Genomic DNA, 20,124 nt, shown 5'->3' on the forward strand with positions numbered 1-20,124 from the left:
CCTGGTCGGAACTGTCAAACCTTTGCTTGGTGATCGTAATGGGTTTGTTGGGCCTCCTGTGCTTTCTCCAAATATTCCTGTACAATGGGCGTAACTTAGGCTATACGATCTCTCATCTGCAGTTCATGCTCGACTATGTTCCTTCTGGGATTTGGCTCCTCTTCCCAGGCTTCTCTGGCTATATCCAATATGCCCCAGGGGTGGCGCCCGTATAGCAGTTCAAATGGAGAAAAGCCCATGGAGGCTTGCAGGACATCCCAGATGGCGAACATGAGGTAAGGCAGTAGTGTATCCCAATCTTTCCCATCCCGGCTTACCACTTTCCTGATCATGACCTTGAGGGTCCTATTGAACCTTTCCACAAGGCCATCGGTTTGCGGGTAGTATACAGACATCTGTAGGGCTTGTACGTGAAGCAATGAACAGAGATCTTTCAGCAGCTTGGACACAAAAGGTGTCCCTTGATCGGTCAAGATCTTCTTGGGTAGTCCAATCCAGGCAAAGATCTGTACTAGCTCCTTAGCTATTGTCTTGGAAGCCATGTTGCATAGGGGGAAGCTTCCGGGTTACATAGTCCAGGACAACAAGTACATGTTGGTGGCCCTGAGCGGTCTTCTCTAGGGGCCCTACCAAATCCATGACTATTCGTTCAAAAGGTACCTCTATTATTGGAAGAGGTATCAAAGGGGCCCTCACATGTGGGTGAGGGCTATGCAGCTGACACTCCAGACAGGAGGTGCAGTACCACTGGACATCTTCATGTACTCCTGCCCAGAAGACCCTCCGCAGGATCTGTGCCTGGGTTTTCTCTATCCCTAGGTGTCCTCCAAAAAGGTGACTGTAGGAGAGGCTCAATATAGCTTTTTGATGTTTTTGTGGCGCTAGAAGTTGCTGTGTCTCTTGCTCCTGCATTTGCACAACCCGGTACAGGAGATCTTTCTTCACTATAAAGTAAGGTCCTGGTCCCCAGACCTTCCCATCCACAGGTATCCCATCGATCTCGGCCACCTCTCTCCTGGTGTTATCATACCTGGTGTCCTCCACCTGGGCCTGCCCAAAAGTCTCTCTTCTGGGTCTAACCTTCCCAAGGTCCCAGGGGCTGGCTCCTGCTCCTTCCAGTGACTTGCCGCCGTCACGGCTGGGGCCGGCCTCCGGCTCACCTTCCGCGGTGGAAGTTTCGCTTTCTGCTGCCCGTGTCCATCTGCCTACTAGGGCATTCTTCTGGCCCTGGGTCAGGATCCAGGTTCCCAAGTCCTTCGCAGCCTTCCTCTCGTTTTTGGTCTTCCAGGTCTTTCTGGGAGCTGGGAACAGATCCTGAGAAATCTCAGAAAACATTGGAGGTTGACATTCCCCCAGCGATGAGTTGCTGCTCTCAGGGTCCCCTCCTCCCTCCATCCTCTCCGGGGGAAGTAAATTATCAAACCCTGGATAGTCCCTCCCAATGACTACAGAATTTGGGAGTTTAGGAACTACACCCACTGTGGGGTTCCCCTGAATCTCCATCCCCACCAGGATGGTGGGGTAATGGCTCACGGCCTCATGTATGCATGTCACTGCTATGCGTTTGGCCTGTAGCAGCTGGCTACTTTTTACCAGCTTACCCGATATGAGGGTGATAACACTCCCAGAGTCCACAGGCGCTGTAGTCTCCACCCCATTTATTCTCACAGGCCTGGTGTAGTTATGCAGGGCTAATGTGACCCCTGTGAGGTAGATAAGAAAGCACAGAACTTCCCAATCCCCGAAGTTACATTGTGTAAGCTCCTCGGTGCTGGGACACTGTGCTGCTATGTGTCCCCACTCCCCACATGCATAACATCTCTAATTGCTTCTAGTCACTCCCCTATCACATGGGTTAGGGGGTTTAGCCCCAGGGTTTCCCCCATTCAGGCCATTCCCTTCCTTCTGGGTTCCCAGCTGTTTTTCATCCCCCCTCTTCTTCCACCTAGAGCTCCCCGGAGGTTTGGCCACCCAATCTTCCAGGGTTGGGGTTTGGTGCTTGCTTCGTAAGGGGCCTTCCTTGGGTAGTTGGGTCAATTCCCTGGCTGTCATCTGTCTTTCTACCAGTGTGATCATTTCGTCATAGGTGGACGGATCGTTCTGGCCTACCCATTTGCAGAGATCTGGCAACAATCCCCGCATGTAATGGTCCATGACCAAAGTCTCCAAAATCTCCTTCTGGCTGCACGCCTTGGGCTCTAACCACTTCTGCGCAAGGTGTATGAGATCAAATAGCTGGGACCTCAGAGGTTTGTTCTCCTGGTATTTCCACTCATGGAACCTCTGGGCCCGTACTGCTGTTGTCACCCCTGATCATGCTAGGATCTCTGTCTTCAGCTGCGGATAGTCAGTAGCGTCCTTGGCAGGCAGATCAAAGTAGGCCTTCTGGGCCTCTCTGCACAAAAAGGGGCAAGAATGTTGGCCCACTGATCCTAGAGCCACGCCTCACGCTGAGCAATCCTTTTGAATGAGAGGAGATATGCCTCTACATCATTTTCTGTCGTCATCTTTGGCAAACAACCAGTGGTCCTCAGGGTTCGCATCTCATCGGACTCCTGGGCCTGGGTGGTGAGGATCTTCAGCTGGTTTACTACCTCTCGCAGGAGGGCGAGATCTTGGGTCGCCTGGCCCACTAATAATTGGTTGGTTTCCTGCATAGCTGCATAGACTCCTGTTGGATCATCACCTGAACCCTCCTGCTGGGCTGCCATGGCTTGTACCAGAGCTCTCACCACCTCCTCCATTGTGGTAAAAACAAAAAAACCCCAACACCCCAGTGCACTTTTTTTTTAACCTCTTTCTTCCGCCACGCTGTGAACAATTGATCCCACCCCTGACACCAGTTGTGACAAAGCTCTGACCTTGTCTCAGTGGGTCCTGCACTTCCAGGTGAATTACGCTAGCCTCAGAGGCTCACTGTGACCCTCCACGTAGCCCTTCTCTCTCTAGAGGCAAGGTCACAGCCTACTGAGCCATTTTCATCATAAGACAGCCAGGGAGGTGGAAAGAAGCAACCCTCCCTCACACAGTCTCTGTTGTCTTACAGTCTCTGTGATTAATCAGGGAGGGAGCCTGGGCCTGCCCTCTACTCTGGGTTCCAGCCCAGGAACCCTAATAGTAGCAGTTATTGGTAGCTGACTTTTTGAAACAGGACGAGTACAATTCCCTAGGCCACTTCCCCACAGCAGCCCCCACTTCCACTTCACCCTTACCTCAGGGCCTCCTTCATTGTGCCTGATAGGGTTTGTCCTGCCCAGTTTCTCCAGCAGCATAGCTTCCTCCTACAGCTCCTGACACACGCCTCTAGCTGACTAACTGGGAGGCTTTTAACTAGTTCCAGGCAGCCCTTCATTGACTTCAGGCGTCCCAATCAACCTGAAGCTGTCTCTGCTGCTTTCTAGAAGGATCTCAGTTGGCCCCAGGTGTCTTGATTAACCTGGAGCAACTGCCATTTGGTTCCCATGGTAACAGGGATTTGTTTAGCTTGGGGCTAACATACCTGTTTCTCACTACTTTCCTGCAGTCATACTGCCTTTCCCCATCACAGTAGATAGAACGAAGCAACTGCATTTGCTCTCTATGGGCCATGGTCAATATGACCATAAGCAAGGGGATAATACAACTGCTGTGAAAGCAATAAATTAAAGTCCGGGAGAGTCTGAACTGGGAAGATAAGTTCAAATATGACTATAAAAGCATGTTGTCATAATTAGATCACTACTGATAACAAATATTTATTATCTGAGATGTCAGTCATGCTAACTAGATGTGGCCCTTCTATTGCATTGAATTGTATTTTCAGGTTATAGTAATAGTTAGAACTAAAGTGAAATATAGTCCTTTCAACACTGAAATGAAAACAGGTCAAGATTAGAGGCAAGGCTAATCTGGTGCATATAATTCACAACCCTCACTCCTCTGCACAATTATTTTTGCGGGGGTAGCAGTGGGGTCAGAATCAGTCCCATATATCTGGATCCACTCCAATTGTTTTGGTTCGAGACTGGATCCAAAACCAAAAAGGTCTTATTTTCTGGATCCAGTTTGGATATATCCTATGATGGTGGACATTTTGAAAGATCAGATGCTCTGCCATTTTGGGCAAACAAACAAACAAACAAACATAAGAACAGTTTATGAGATTCCAGCACCAATTAATTTTAACCTTCCTCTAGGCTTGATTTAACCTAGAATCTGAATCTCATATCCCATCTTCTGTATAATTTGGGTGCAGATTCTTATGTATGGTTCCTCCAGATGGACTAAGTTAAAATAAACTTCTCAGCTAACTTAGTGAAGATCTTCACTCATAGACCACATGCTTTGCCTGGAACATGAATCATTTTGGACCTAAGGGTATCTGCTCTCCCAGTAATGGGGAAGCGATTTCTGTTCTGCAATTTCACCTAAACAAGAAGGGAAAACACTTCACCTACTTCCTGGATTTGTTGCACTTCAGGGAATATATAATTGAGCAGGACACTTATGACTTTTCTTAACTTGCCTTTGTTTTTACAGTGCCTGTCCTCTTCCCCCACCCCTACACACACACAGAGTTATATTCACAACCCTTTCATACTTCAGAATGTACTTTTTTAAATTGCTTGTGTAGATTTAGGAGCTGAAGAGCTTTTTTTGTGTGCATGGAGTGGGTGCACAAGTGGTGAGATTGTAGCAAACTCATAGGTTCTGCAAGAGGCACAATATAAACTTTCTGTAAATGTTACAAAGTCTGAAATCTCATCCCATGAGAAAAATTGTTGCTCCTTTGAATCTTTTTAGATATTTACTAAAAAGCAACATAACATTAGACTTTGAACCTTGTTTCTCTTGAAGGAGAGCTACTTTAGAGGCCTGATCCTTCCTTGGGATCCCTCTTTGGATCTCCCAGTGCACCACTTCCCTTTTTGAGCGTAGGCTGCCCAGTATAGACACATTGTTTGCACTCATTCCTCGGGACTTTGTCTCTCACAGACATTTCACCTGTTGCACTGGAGTTGTGCTGGACCTGCCCAGACCCAGTCTGTTAAGCAGTTAAAAAAAAGGGGGGGAAGAGGCAGATGGCAAGGGGTTGGGAATAGAGAGGCAGTCTGTCAGGACCAAAGCTTCTATAGTCTGTCTGCTGGACCCCAACACTGGCGGCTACATGGCTGACCATTAAGGTGTCCTGTCTGATCCTGTCATCCTCCTCCTAAAGTGAGCCCTGATCAGAGGTGGAGTGCTATGTTGATGAAATTAACCTTTTCTGTTGTCCTTGGCCAGCATGCCCCATCTAGGGATAATAAAATCCCTCTTCCCAGTGCACACTGTAGGCTGCCTATGGTACTGGTGAGACAATGGTGAGCGTGAGGTAATAGCTTTATTGCACCAACTTCCATTGGTGAGAGAGAAATGCTTTCAAGCCTCAGAGAGCTCTTCCTCAGGTCTGGGAAACTAAGGCCTTATCTACACTACCACTTATGTCGGCAAAATGTATGTCTCCCTGGGGTGTGACTATTCCACTCCCTTGAGTGACATAAATTATGCCAGCATAGGTGGTAGTGTGCAAAGCACTATGTCGGCAGGAGCGCTCCTCCCACTGACATAGCTAGTGCTGCTCATGGAGGTGGTTTTATTATGTCAACAGGAGAGCTCTCTCCTGTCAGCGTAGAGCAGCTACACGAGTGATCTTACAGTGGTACAGCTGCATGGGTACAGCTGTGCTGCTGTAAACTCGCTAGTATGGACAATGGCCTAATTCAAAGTGTCACTGCTAAATACAAGGTTTAGAATAAATAGTTAGGCTACTTACAGTACTGCTAACTATAGATGGGTTAGCATAAGTAGTTAGCACATATTTCAAGGGACCATTCAAGGTGATGTGGCCCATTAACACCCCTCCAGTCATAGGGAGGAAAGTAAGGGTGGGGGCGGGAGAGATCAGGTTGTGGGGGTTGTTAGTGGGTTACAGGTTGTTGTAATAAGCCATAAATCCAGTGTCTCTATTCAGTCCATGATTTTCAGTGTCTAGCAGAGTAATGAATTTACACTTCCAGGCTCATCACTTGAACGTGTCATGCAGGTTTCCTTTGAGGATGGGGACTGATAGGTCAGCTATAGAGTGATCACTTTGTGAGAAGTGTTCACCCACAGGTGAGATGGTGTTTTTGTCTTTTATCATTTTCCTGCATGAGTTCATTTGAGGGTGTAGTGATTGTCTGGTTTCACCCACGAGGTTGTTATTGGGACATTTCGTGCACTAGATGAGGTACACCACATGTTGTGTTAGGCATGTATAAGATCCATGGATCTTGGAAGGTGTGCTGTGGGAGGGTGTTGATCATTATAGCAGTGGAGATATGTCTGCAGGTTTTGCATCTGTTGTTCTGGCGTCTGTTGCATCTGGGTCTGGTGCTACTTTGCGTTGGTGGGTCCTTGTCTGTGGGGAGCTTGCTTCTGAGGATGAGCTTGGAGAGGATGGAGGGTTGTTTGAAGGCCAGAAAAGGAGGTTCAGGAAAGACTTTTTTCAGGATGGGTCACCATCGACTATGGGTTGCAGTTGTTTGATGATACCCCATATGGATTCTAGTGTGTGGTGGTAGGTGACAACTACGGGGCTATACAGTCAGAGGGGAGGTTATTTCTGTGTTGAAGCAGGACAAGAGGTACCTGCCTGGGGCACCAGCCACAGAGGCCTCCCCATCCACCTTCCAGACAGAGGCAGCTTGCAGAGGGAGGACCCTGGAAGTCCCATACCTTCAGGATCCTTCCCGCAGAGCAGCCAGCAATAGCAACAACCAAGTGCACCAACTAAATCTGGGTTTTCCGGTCCCCACTGCCTTCCCAGTGGGTCCAAAGGGTCCAGCTGGTGCAATGGAGCAAATGCCCTTCCCTCATTCTCTCCACACTAATAGGACTACACAAATAACCGCAGCTTTCGAAATGTTATGAAATGATTACTATGAAAATCTGTACCTTCTACAGATTGTTATGAGATGAATGCTATGAAAATCCATACCTTCTACAGATTCCTTCCCTCTTCCTTGATAAAAAGACCGGACCTACCTGAAAAATACCTTTATTCTTTTCTTGTTTCCCCTCGCATTACTTATTCAGCTAAACCCATCGCCTCCCTAGAAAAAGGCTGCAATGAGGATCAAAATCCCAGATCTTTAGCACCCAGCAAACCTGTGGTTCTGAGAGTTTGTCCTGTGACTATTTTAATGGTGTTTATTTGCTCCCCATTGCGTCACGCTTCAGAATGAAATGTCCCAATGTGCCAAGCTGCATGACTCTCCAGTTAGCAACAATATAACAGGCTAGGGTATTGTTATAAAAGGATTCTTTAACAGGAGTTGTTCTACAGAATGGCAGCTCTGTTTCTTGCATTATAAATGGGGTGACAGGAGGAATCAAAATATAACAGACTTCTTATTACAAAACCAGAGGGATACTGTAGATATCAACAGGTTATAAGCAATGAAGGTTACTAGTCTAATGACCTGTTTACTCCTTTGCAGCATTTTTATCCTGCCATGCTGATGTGGGGAATTACGAATTGGAGCTCAAATCAACTCCACAATCTACTTTGTTCCTACAGAGAACTACTTCTGCTCAGTCAGTTTCCCCATATCAGATAACTTCTTCCAGCCATGCAGTCACCACACTTTTCTCCAGCAGGACAAGTAATATTATAACTACCCCATTAAGCCAAAGAACATCTGTAGTCACTGCCACCCAAACAACAAACCATAATCCAGTAACAACAGCATCGGCCCCTAACATGACAACGCAAGCAAGAGAAAACAGCACCCAGCTGACCAGCAAGGTGACCCATCTAATATTAACAACTACAGTAGCAGGTAAGAAAACAACTGCAAAGCCCCCACTGCCAACCAATGAAACTACAACCCATGTAAGAGTAACAACTACAGGACAAACATCTAACAAGACAACCATCCAGAGAACTGAGAAAACCATACTGCCAACCAACCAAACAACCCACTCAAGGGTAGCAACTACAGCTGCAGCTAAGAAGACAACTGCAAAGCCCACATCACCAACCAATCAAACTACAACCCTAGCAGTAACAACTACAGCAACAACCAAGAAGACAGCTGTAAAGACCACCACACAGCCAACTAAACAAACAACTCATACAGCAGCAAAAACTACAGCCAGAACCAACATGACAACCATTCATCCAGGGAATCAAACAACCAGACCCGCTACGACAGCCACTGTGGAGCCCACCCTTGCACCTAATACATCATCACCCACTACTGGAGCCTACAATGTTTCCAATGGAAGTGTGAACTGCATTAAAGCATCAATGGGATTGGAGCTGATTGTTCAAAATTCTAAGACGGTGAGATGCAATATTCATTAGCATTAAAGAGATACATGATCTGAGGCTTGTACCAATCTTTCTTCATTAGTTTGAGTTTATCCTGCCTCCTTCAAAGCAATTCCCATCAATTATCACATGCCACAAAATTAGACATCAGTGTAAGAAGTGTACCTGTTTCCCAGAATTGTAAGTGAGTTACAATCTGAGTTGTTTTAAAAAGATGCTTAAACTGGAGAGTCATAAGAGAGATGAGAAATTATCAATTAGTGTTTCAAAGATGGAAGTCTTTGATTTGGGCTCTTTGATATTGTAGAATCATAGGAATTGCCAGGAGGATCAGACCAATGGTTCAGGCAGTGACCAGGGCCATATGCTTCAGAAGAAGATGCAAGAAACCCCATACTAGTTGGTTACAGAATAACCTGCCCATATGGAAAAGGTTGTCCTAATTTCCATTAGGTAGAGGTTTGGATTATACCATGAATCATTGGAATTTATATCCTTTCCAAAGCAAATGGTTTCTTGTTTTGTGTTTTTAATCCTTACTATTGTAAACCTTTTCATTTTGATTCTAAATGTTGTTTAAATGTGATGACTGCTAAGTGCAGATGGAAGTATATGTTACTCACTATGGTCCAAAACTAAGCATAGCGCCTCACACCACTAAAGGACCCTGTTTCTAACCTGCAGACCTATTCTGCTCCAGGGTATCTCCTTACCAGATGGCGATGCATTGTTTTATTATGTGAGAAAGGTCCACAGAGGGTTAGATTGAAGTGTTCTCAGCCTTAAAGGGACCCAAATCAGATTAGAGTTCAGGTCTGCAGAAATGATGTTAGGGACACGCAGAGCAATCTGCAGTGCTAAGTCCCTGGAAGTACGAGATCAGACTGGATAATGCAGCCCAAGGTCTCTTGCATGGTAGTCAACCGCAAGGCTATTGATCCAGACTCATCGATTCGATTTCAGAAAGCTCTTAAGTGTCTGTGTATTTCTTTTTTTTGTTTGTTTTGTCTCTAACTGAGCTACACTGGAATTTTTTTTTTTGTCTCCACAGCAGAAGAAGGGATACTTCAATATTGATCCCAGCATCACACAAACATCTGGAAGCTGTGGAAATCGGCAATCAAATCTGAACTTAACTTTTAACGGAGGCTTTATAAGCTTCACCTTTGTAAAGGTAATTGTTGCACTCTAATTTTTTACAGCAAGGCAGAGGTCAGAGCTGGGGAATTGGGATTCAATTCCTCGGTTCTATAGCCAGCACACTCAATGACTCATTGCATGATCATGGGCAAGTCATTTCATCTCCCTGTTCCTCATTTTCTCCATCTGCAAAGACTTCACAGGGTGTTCTGATGCTCAATAAATTATTGTCAGTAAAGTGCTCTGAGATCCTCTGGTTGAAGGCACTAGAGAAAGGCGAAGTATTGATATTACAACAGGGTATCACTCAAAACCTGGATGTGGATTTCACACAGCTCAAAATATGGGGCTTTTTATACATGAATTTTTGGTTTGGCCCATTATAAAGAGAGGAGACATTTGCAAATTCAGATTTCCTCCACCACCAAACTTCAGAGGTGTTTGGGTCCGGGGTTTAGTTTGGGGCCATCTCTATTCCAAACATCTATGTAGAATACAGTATGGCATGTCAGTGACCATGTTATTCTGAATAAATACATCTGTGTGAATGTCAGGAATCTGGCACTGGGCCCTCAATTAAAGAGACAAGGGACTCTGGTTTATATGGGACACCCATGCCTAGGGTTTTGGTGTGCAGAGGGAATAGATTCTATGATGGCCAACAGGGATTGTGCCGTGACACCAGAAGTGCTACAAAGAGAAGTTTGTACTATGAATGCAATGGACAAGGCAGTCGACAAAAGGTCTTTAAAATGGAAAAGAGACTGTAATAAAACTGAAACATCATCAACTGCCTCTGTGATTTAATTTCACAAACCCACAAGATTGTTACATGAAGAGGGGCCCAAATCTGAACACACCTGAACTTTGGAAACATTTGGGTTTGGGTCTGAGCTTCATAGCTGAACCTTACCTATTAAATGGGTGAAACCAAAACTTTGATTTTGATTCAATGAGTCTTCCAGGACAGAATATCTCTGTCCTCCACACTGGTCAGGGAAATCATCCTAGGCCCCCATTAGCAACAGCTGTGTTAGGGAACATGCAAATGGTTAATCATCCAACATTCACAATTCACCTTTGGACAAAGGGCCAGATCCTCAACTGGTGTAAATTGGCATAGGTCTGTTGGAGACATTGGAGTGAGCAATGCCAGTTTATACCATCTACGGGTCTTGCCCAAAGTTGTTAATATTTGGCTAATGTGACGATATTAGATTCTGGTGAATAACCATCTCCCTTGGTTGACTGGAGACAGATTTCTAAAACTGCAGAGGAAAGAGGAATAAATGTGAGGCAAAGGAAAATATACAAAGTAAATGTTTGAAAATAAAGGATCGGTTAATATTTTAAGTGTTTGTTTTGGATGTGTTCTCCTTGCACTCAGAGAGCTGCATTCCTACCCTGCAAGGATCCTTAGACTAAGTCCTGTGATTCAAGTACATATAAGCGTCAGCTGGAGCAGCAGCACGAAGGATACTGATATGAAACCTTGAGAGTAGTGCATGCTCTCACCCCCAGAACAATGAGATTAATGGCACAGCATTGCACAATCTATCCTTCACTTAAAGATAAGCTTTCACAAGGGTGTCAGGGCTTTGAAATATGAGCTGTTCAGAACTCAGTTTGCTACAGTTTCAGTCTGGTACAGTCAACCTTCAGACTCTCAAGGACTGATTCTGGTCACAGGCAAACTGGTTTTATGCTAGGGTCATCAGATGTCCCAATTTTATTGGGACAGTCCTGATTTTTGGGTCTTTTTCTTATATAGGCTCCTATTACCCCCCCCCCCACCCCATCCCGATTTTTCACACTTGCTGTTTGGTCACCCTATTTTATGCTTGTATAGCTCCAGTCACTCCTGATTTGCATCAGTGTGTAACCGAGAGCAGAATCAAACCCTCAAGTCACATGTCTGCAGTGCTGAAATGTGATGACAGATAAATGAGTAGCTGCTTCTATGAACCCACATGCAGGTGTCCTTGCACAGGGTTTGAAAACAGGAAGGCCTGTAATGTACCAATCATATGCTCAGTAAGAAAAGATGTTTTATTCCTCAGAGTAGAATTGGTCCCATGTCTGGACAGAATGCAAGGTTGCTAATGGAGATGGCAACTTATTTGTGATATGGACACTTGTCTGTTAGGAACTTCACTGACAACTGCTTCTCACTGGAGTATAGTGATTAGAGTGGGACATTAGGAGTCAACATTCCTAGGTTCGCTGTGTGATCTTGTGCAAATCATTAGCCCTCTTATACTTTGGTTTAACCATCTGTAAAATAGGCATTCTAATATTTCCCTCACAAAGGTGTTATGAGGTGTAAATGGCATTTGTAAAGGGCTTGAAATCTTCAGTGCTATAGAAAGAGCCATGGTATAATTTTTCCTCTTTTTCTGACTATGGAGTTTCACACATTTTCTATTATTGTTGGTGAAACCTGTGAGCCTTAAGACTCTCCTTACTTCGAGAAGGAAAAGCACAAAAGGAGAATAGTTGCCAGCTAGCAATTATCCAGCAGTCTAACCCTCCAGTCCCTCCATACAGAGCTGTAGCTGAAGCCACTAGTAATTCAGCCTCGCAGCAGGGCTGCAAGAGGAGGTCCAAATTCTAAACCTGAAACTTGTGTTTCTATCATTTAAAATATTGCTCCTTGGGAATAGCCTCATAAGATACAACTCTCATTTCCGTGAGGATTCCAGGGCAGAGCAATCAATCACACTCCACCAGGCTTTAGTGCAATACCCATGCAGGATGGTCAGCTGAAAATACCACAGTCAGCTGTCACAATATCAGGTATTTTCCACTCCACAAAGCTGCAAGCCTGTGAAATCAAGCTGGTCTTGTGGGAGGTGTGAGCAATTACAGAAGTTATAGAAAGGAACATTCCTGTTACAGTTTCCTCTCTTGTTTTGCGATGTGCTTCTATCTGAAATTGTTGTTACACTGAATGGAAGGTAAGCAAAACCCAAACTGGAAAGAGGAGATCTCTACTCACAGTGGAAATGCACAAATTGTTGCAGACATCCTGTCCCAAGCACCTTGAATCCAGGAGCTGCTGCCGTGAGACTGATTTAAAGCCACCATTCAGCTCTGTGTAAGTCATACATAAATTCAACTAAAGACAGCAGTGTGGAGATTCTCCCTCCAAGTATAAAAGCAGAACCTGGGTAGAAAAATAAAAGGTCTCATCGTGTGCCTATTAACTTGTGTAATAGAAAAACTTGCTGAAGCCTCACCTACATGCGACTACCACAAATGACAGGGGAATGTGTAGACACAAGAGTGAGATAATATCTTTTATTGGACCAACTTCTGTTGGTGGGAGAGACGAGCTTTGGTGCTTACACAGCTCTTCTTCAGGCCAGCTCTGTGTAAGCTCTAAAGCTTGTCTCTCTTACCAACGAAAGTTGGTCCAATAAAAAATATTACCTCACCTATCTTGTCTCTAATATCCTGAGCCCAACACGGTTACAACAACACTGCATATGAAAATATATGGCTTATACTCACATACAACACCTGCAAATCACACCCACATGATCCACTTAAACTGAACTAAGCATTAGCTGCAGTGTATATGGCAGGGTGCTTGTACCAGACTCCGGCACCAGAATGTTAAAATAAAGTCCCTATGGCTGAGGGAGTTGAGTCTCAGGATCTGATGGGAGGATTTTTTTGATATGTTCCCATCTTGAATAATTGTGTGATCTCATCATTGCTACCTTAGCCCATTTTTCCTCGTTCACCCTTGGTTTATTTTTAATGACCCTCATGGGTTGTTGTCAAATTTGAATCTAAACTCTTCAGGGCCGGGACTGTTAGCCAGACTCTCAATCACTATAAATGAGCACAGCTCCATTGAAATCAATAGAACTGAAATTATACCAGATGATAACCTGGCCCTGTGACTTTTTGCTTTTGTAAAGCATCTGGAAAATTAATAATAATCTCGAAGCACCACAGGGCAATGGAATTTAAGTTTCTTCCACAAAACACCTGCTTTGTTTAGCAAGACAATAACTATTTCTTCTCATATCCTCCGTGAGTCCATTTTGCTGGGTTTGTCTTCCCTGTTCTGCAGTATACGGTGTATTATATTTCACAAACATTAAGGCGCAATGGCAGCTAATGATATTCATTTGTTATTTTGCAGAAAGATAGAATCTATTACATCAGTACAGTTGAGGCCAGCTTAAAGATACACTCCGTGGGTAAGTGTTTGTGTATTTTATATTCGCAGTGTTAATTTCATTTCCAAACCATTCTTGATTTAATTTTGTTGTGATTTTTTTCTTATCAGTTATTTTCAGTTTTCTGCATATCTGGGGTCTACATATCTGAGGGTGGATTTAGGCTGCCTTAGCTTAAGAGCCATGATTTTGCTGATAGGTGACTGTATTTTAGTCACTCTTTCAAGTTAGCCTCTACCTAAACTTTTATGGTTTAAAAATCAAAAAGATGTTAGTAAGTTGCAGTTAACTCATCACAATTATTTTTTCCTACTTGTGCCTCCAACTCATTCCTATACCTCTCAACTGTCCTTGATATAGACTGGAGAAGGGTCCAAACCCAAATACCACTCAGCTTTGGGAAAGTTTTGTATCTGCACCCAGAGAGAAACTTTGTGACTTATAAACTTTGTCACTTGTAAACCAGAAATGTTGTGACTTATAAACCAGAAACAAGCACACACACCACAGAAATTCAGATCTGTATACAGCTTCCAAACACCTCAAAGTGTAGGAGTGGTCATGTCAGGCATGTTGGTTTGGCCCAGTGTAAATATAAGAACCAATTGTAAAATTTGGATCCTAACCCAGTCTCTTTTTTAATAACTCTTGGTGTCAAGATCTGTAATTTTGTCTCTGACCCATCTTCACAACAGACCCAAGTTTTTCTCTTTCTCACACAGGCCTGGTGCTGACAGCTTTACCATAAATGAGTGACATCTGAAGTGCTAACTCATGGAAAACAATTCTAGAGAGAATGCTATTTAGTCAAAGTGATGAATCCTGCACCATCATTATATATTTTCCTTATTATTTTTGACCCACATGTTATTCATTAGTCTTGTGATTCATGCTTGTTATTCTCTGGCCAACAGAAAAAGAATGAAACTAAAGTAATCATTCAAGCAGGGGTGTCCTGATAGCGCTGGAGACTATGGCCCAGATCCTCAAAGGTATTTATTTAAATGGGAGTTAGGTGCCTACATGCCTTTCAGGATCTGAGCTTATGTGCTCGATTATCTTCTCACGTATGAGAATTCCATTGACTTTAATGGAGCTACTTCTGATTAATAACACCAAAAGGGAAAGAAGGAGCAGGCCCAAAGGACATGCCTATCTAGGGCTACCCTCAGTGCCAATTTTCACAGAGAATTTCAGGTAAGGTTTGAAGAAGCATGTGAATTGTTGTGTGCTTTTCCAAACCCATCCCAAACTCTCATCTTCCCAAGGTCTGCTCATTAAAGCAGCCATTAAAAAACATCTTTGGGGCTGATAAACATTGTGACACAAAGACTGTTCCAATATGCACCCACAGAAGTGGCTACTGCCCTCCCAAAGCGTTGTGGAACAAAGGCTCTTTAGAATCAGCCACCACTCATCCTCAGAAATGTTTCCATAGAGTTATTGTCTCTTCCAATTTGTCTCTCTCTCTCTCTCTTTGTGGCCTCCAGGTTCATGGCATAATGTTACAAGCAAGCAGCTGTTTACAGCTACGATGGGGAATTCATTTAAGTGTCTCAGCAAACAGATGGTGAACCTGGCAGACAACTTCCAGCTGCTCACTGTTAACACCCAACTCCAAGCCTTTGCCATTGTTGGTAACCAGTTTGGGAAAGGTATGTTAGAGAGTTAGCTCATTCAGGCTTATTTTGTGGCTCCAGAAGCTAAAGATTTGCAACTGGATAGCATTTCAATGTTATTAATGTAGCCAGGAGGCTTTTCTCACTGTGGGCTGGCAGGCTGGAGATATGGTGGCTCTGTTAAATATGTGGAAAATCAATGTAAAGTAATGGCTCTCTAAGGCAAACTGCTTCCCCAGTGCTTCCACCTGCCAGCTGTTGGTATCATCGGTCTCTCCCACTCATACTTCAGGCCAGGGCATGAAGCAGAAAGCCTCTCTTTGACTTTTGGCTCCTTTCCCTCTGCCTATAAACATGCTCTATTTCCCTTCATCCTTAAAAATTTACCATCCTTGACCATACCTGTCTCTCAGAGACTGTTCTATACCCCACCTCCTCTTGCTTTCCCAATGCTACTAGAAATGTATTTACAACCATTGCATTGGCTTCCTGTCCTCCTACCCATTGTATACAGAGTCCATTTCAAGGTCTCTGTTGTCAAAGCTGTCTCTGGGACTAGCTACCTTGGAGAACATCTATCCCTTTAGAACCAAGATTTCCCACAACAGCTCCACTTCACTGGAATGATGAAACTGCCATCCAGTAGGGAACACCTGTGGCATGCAGGAGATGGAACTTTTAGTAGGTCTTGACCTAGAGACTATGGAACTCACTATCAGAAAAGGTCCAGCAAGAATGACCACCAGCCTGCCTATATTCAACACTAAATGCAAAGCTCATCTCTTCAAGTTGGCTTTCCTTGAACAAGCTCCTCTTGTATACAGACATGCAAACACAAACCAGTCGAGTAGCTTAGTGCTACCCACTCAGAAGAAAGAGAAAGGATGATCACTATTGTCTTTTGCTTTTAATTCATATAAGGTGCTAATATTCTATGATAATGGCACCATACCCAAACCTAAGCAGTCAAGCAGATTTCTCATTTCTCCTGCCATTTACACACATTAAAAGAAAAGGCGCATAGCTCTTCCTTTGCCCTCTGATGTTCTACTTGCTTTCAAAAGATCATTTCCTTGATTCCCCTTCCCTGTCTAATTTTCTCTTTTGACTCTGTTAAAACTAAATTGTTGTTCTTCCTTTGTTAGTTCAGCATTTCAGCTCCTCCTCCTCCAGGCAGGCTAGTACTTCTCATTATGCATAGAAGGTAATACAGTGGGAAACTGTGTGTTTTTCTCTACTACTGCTTCCTGGCTCTGTAGACTATGGAGGACCTTGGTCACTCTCAAAATTTGTCCCTATCCCTTTCTGTCAAGGGCATATTTTTCCAGTTGAGGGTAATTCACATTAAAAGCTCTTACACTTTGCTCACTGTTATCCCTCCATCTTCTCCTTATTAGTCATGAGGTTGGACACCACAAGGATGTCCTTCCAAGAAATGCCTTGTTTGGTTGTGTCTTCCATCATCCTAACAACATGCCCGGTCCAATGAAGTGATTGGGACTTCACTACATTTACTATACTGGGTTCTTCATGGACCCCCTGCAGTTCCCTATGACATCATCTTCTTCACGTTTCCCCCCCCCAATGTATTTTTAAAAGTTCTTAAAATTAAAGCTGAATTTGCAAGATTTAGTTGGCATTTGTTTTAACGTAAACACATTCTGACAAAGGTTTTTTCCATACAACAAAACTGAGCTGATGTGGATCATAGTTGGTCTCCAAATTCAGATCTGAACTACCCAAAAGAATAAAGAGGTTTATTCAGACCTGGGATTTTGGTATGGTAACACATGGAAAAGGCCTATTAGATCATATAGTCTGTCTCCCTATAACAGGAGATAGCCTGCTAATCAAGGACATCTCCAAAATGATGTTATATTGGATCTTAGCCAAAAGGCCAGAAGGCAGGTAGCTTTGGTTAAAAAAATTCCCCCAATGGCTAAGAAACAGTTATGACAAAGTTACATACTGTTCTATATGCAGATGATGCATGAAAAATCCCCAGTGAAAGCTGGCTCTATAAAGCAGCCACACAAATTGCCTTCTTACGTCACGTCTCTGAGACAGTGCAGTTTCACTTCCATTGCACCAGATTTGCTTATCTTTAAAAAAAAAAAAAAAAGGAAGAAAGAAAACACCAGCAGGAGTGACAGTGGGTTTCAAGATACTTATGATTTTGTATAAACCACAATGGAGTTACATTAGGGAGGAGTTTGGCCTGTTCTGGTTTGTTTGGAAACCCCTAAAAGTTACTTTTGAATCACACTTCCATATACTGGAAATAGTTCTCAGTGCTCACAACCCAGAGTTGCCCCCAAACCAACATCCCTGATCCAGACATCCGCAGACTTGTGGAGAGTTTGAATGTAGATTACAGCAGCTGCGTAGCTTTAATACAGTCCTGAATTCACCAAAGGCTTACTTTTAAAAAAAGTGGCACCCAGCACCAGATGAAACCACCGAGCTAGTCCACCAACAGGATCAGGTAAGAACTGGATCAGGAGTGGGGGGATAAGCAGTGTGGTAGTTCTGGAATTATAGATGACATTTTATACTCCAGAATATGCTCCAGATTAGTTACATATTGCTGGTGTAAAGATTCCCCTCTGCTGAGAAGATTAAACGAAGCCACAGGTCACCAAAGCCTGTAGCAATGCAGACACTATTACCAGGAGGTTAAAAAGAATTGAAGTTAAGATTAACAGCAGGAAAAAGAATCATACAGTTTTACTAACACTCTGTGATTTAGTATTGTATGTCATAGACATGGAGAGACTTTTATCTTTCTTGGAGGACAGTCAACATCTTTCCTTCCTGCTGTGCCCAAGGTACTAGGCATAATTCACAGTGGAAGAAAGTTACTTGGACACTAGCATATTTTGGGTGTAAACTGGATTGGCTGCTGAGCTGTGATGATTCGTGATCATATGTAAAGGATTTAATTGATCAGAGGAAACTACTGTACTCAAAGCATCACATAAGAGGCCTTCTGACAGTGGCCAATTGCCAGATGACCCAGAGGGAATGAACAGAACAGGTAATCATCAAGTGATCCATTCCCTGTTGCTCATTCCCAGCTTCTGGCAAACAGAGGCTAGGGATACCATCCCGTCCATCCTGGCTAATAGCCATTGATGGACCTATCCTCCATGAATTTATCTAGTTCTTTTTTGAACAATGTTATAGTCTTGGCCTTCACAACATCTTCTGGCAAAGAGTTCCACAGGTTGACTGTGCGTTGTGTGAAGAAATACTTCCTTTTGTTTGTTTTAAACCTGCTGCCTATTAATTTCATTTGGTGACTCCTAATTCTTGTGTTATGAGAAGGAGTAAATAGCACTTCCTTATTTGCTTTCTCCACACCAGTCATAATTTTATAGACCACTATCATATACCGCCTTAGCTGTCTCTTTTCCAAGCTGAAAAATCCCAGTCTTATTGATCTCTCCTCACATGGAAGCCGTTCCATACCCTAATCATTTTTGTTGCCCTTTTCTGAACCTTTTCCAATTCCAATATATCTTTTTTGAGAGGGGGGCGACCTCATCTGCACGCAGTATTCAAGATGTGGGTGTACTATGAATTTATATAGAGGCAATACGATATTTCTGTCTTATTATCTATGCCTTTCTTAATGATGCCCAACATTCTGCTCGCTTTTTTGACTGCCACTGCACATTGAATAAATGTTTTCAGAGAACTATCCACAATGACTCCAAGATCTCTTTCTTGAGTGGTAACAGCTAATTTAGACCCCATTAGTTTATATGTATAGTTGACATTATGTTTTTCAATGTGCATCACTTTGCATTTATCAACAATGAATTTCATCTGCCATTTTGTTGCCCAGTCACCCAGTTTTGAGAGATCCTTCTGTAGCTTTTTGCAATCTGCCTGGGACTAAATTATATTGAGTAGTTTTGTATCATTTGCACATTTTGCCACCTCGCTGTTTATCCCTTTTCCCAGATCATTTAGGAATATGTTGAATAGGGCTGGTCCCAGTACAGACCCCTGGTGGACACCACTATTTACCATTCTGAAAACTGACCATTTATTCCTCCCCTTTGTTTCCTATCTTTTAACCAGTTACCAATCCATGACAGGACCTTCCCTCTTATACCATGACAGCTTACTTTGCTTAAGAGCCTTTGGTGAGGGACCTTCTCAAAGGCTTTCTGAAAATTTAAATACATTATATCCACTGGATCCCCCTTGTCCACATGCTTGTTGACCCGCTCAAAGAATTCTCGTAGATTGCTGAGGTATGCTTTCCCTTTACAAAAAACATGTTGACTCTTCTCCAACAAATTATGTAGATCCATGTGTCAGACAATTTTGTTCTTTACTATAGTTTCAACAAGTTTGCCTGGTATGAAGTCAAGTTTTCCACCCTGTAATTGCCGGGATCACCTCTGGGGCCCATTTTAAAAATTGGTGTCCTATTAGCTATCTTCCACTCATTTGGTCCAGAAGCTGATTTAAATGATAGTTTACAGAGTAAAGTTAGTAGTTCCGCAGTTTCACTTTTCAGTTCCTTCAGAACTCTTGGGTGAATACCATCTGGTCCTGGTGACTTCTTACTGTTTATTTTATCAATTTGTTCCAAAACCTCCTCTAATGACACCTCAATCTGGGACAGTTCCTCAGATTTGTCACCTAAAAAGAATGGCTCAGGTTTGGGAATCTCCCTCATATACTCAGCTGTGAAGACCGATGTAAAGAATTAATTGAGTTTCTCCGCAATGGCCTTACCGTCCTTGAGCGCTCCTTTAGCATCTCGATCGTCCAGTGGCCCCACTGGCTGTTTAGCAGGCTTCCTGCTTCTGATGTATTA

The 20,124-nt window shown here is 43.5% G+C and overlaps 1 protein-coding gene across 2 annotated transcripts in view; it reads left to right on the plus strand.

Annotated features, from left to right (window-relative positions):
• The window catches only part of LAMP3 (lysosomal associated membrane protein 3), a 33,734-nt gene that overhangs the window by 6,598 nt on the left and 7,012 nt on the right, over positions 1 to 20,124 (plus strand). For both annotated transcript variants that reach the window (XM_073359268.2, XM_073359267.1), the window contains exons 2-5: positions 7,500 to 8,347; positions 9,387 to 9,509; positions 13,632 to 13,689; positions 15,159 to 15,323. In XM_073359268.2, coding sequence (XP_073215369.1) covers positions 7,500 to 8,347; positions 9,387 to 9,509; positions 13,632 to 13,689; positions 15,159 to 15,323 — 1,194 coding nt within the window. The remainder of the gene's footprint in view (positions 1 to 7,499; positions 8,348 to 9,386; positions 9,510 to 13,631; positions 13,690 to 15,158; positions 15,324 to 20,124) is intronic.

Source organism: Lepidochelys kempii, chromosome 9 (assembly GCF_965140285.1).
Source record: "Lepidochelys kempii isolate rLepKem1 chromosome 9, rLepKem1.hap1, whole genome shotgun sequence".
In the NCBI taxonomy this organism is placed as follows: domain Eukaryota; kingdom Metazoa; phylum Chordata; order Testudines; family Cheloniidae; genus Lepidochelys; species Lepidochelys kempii.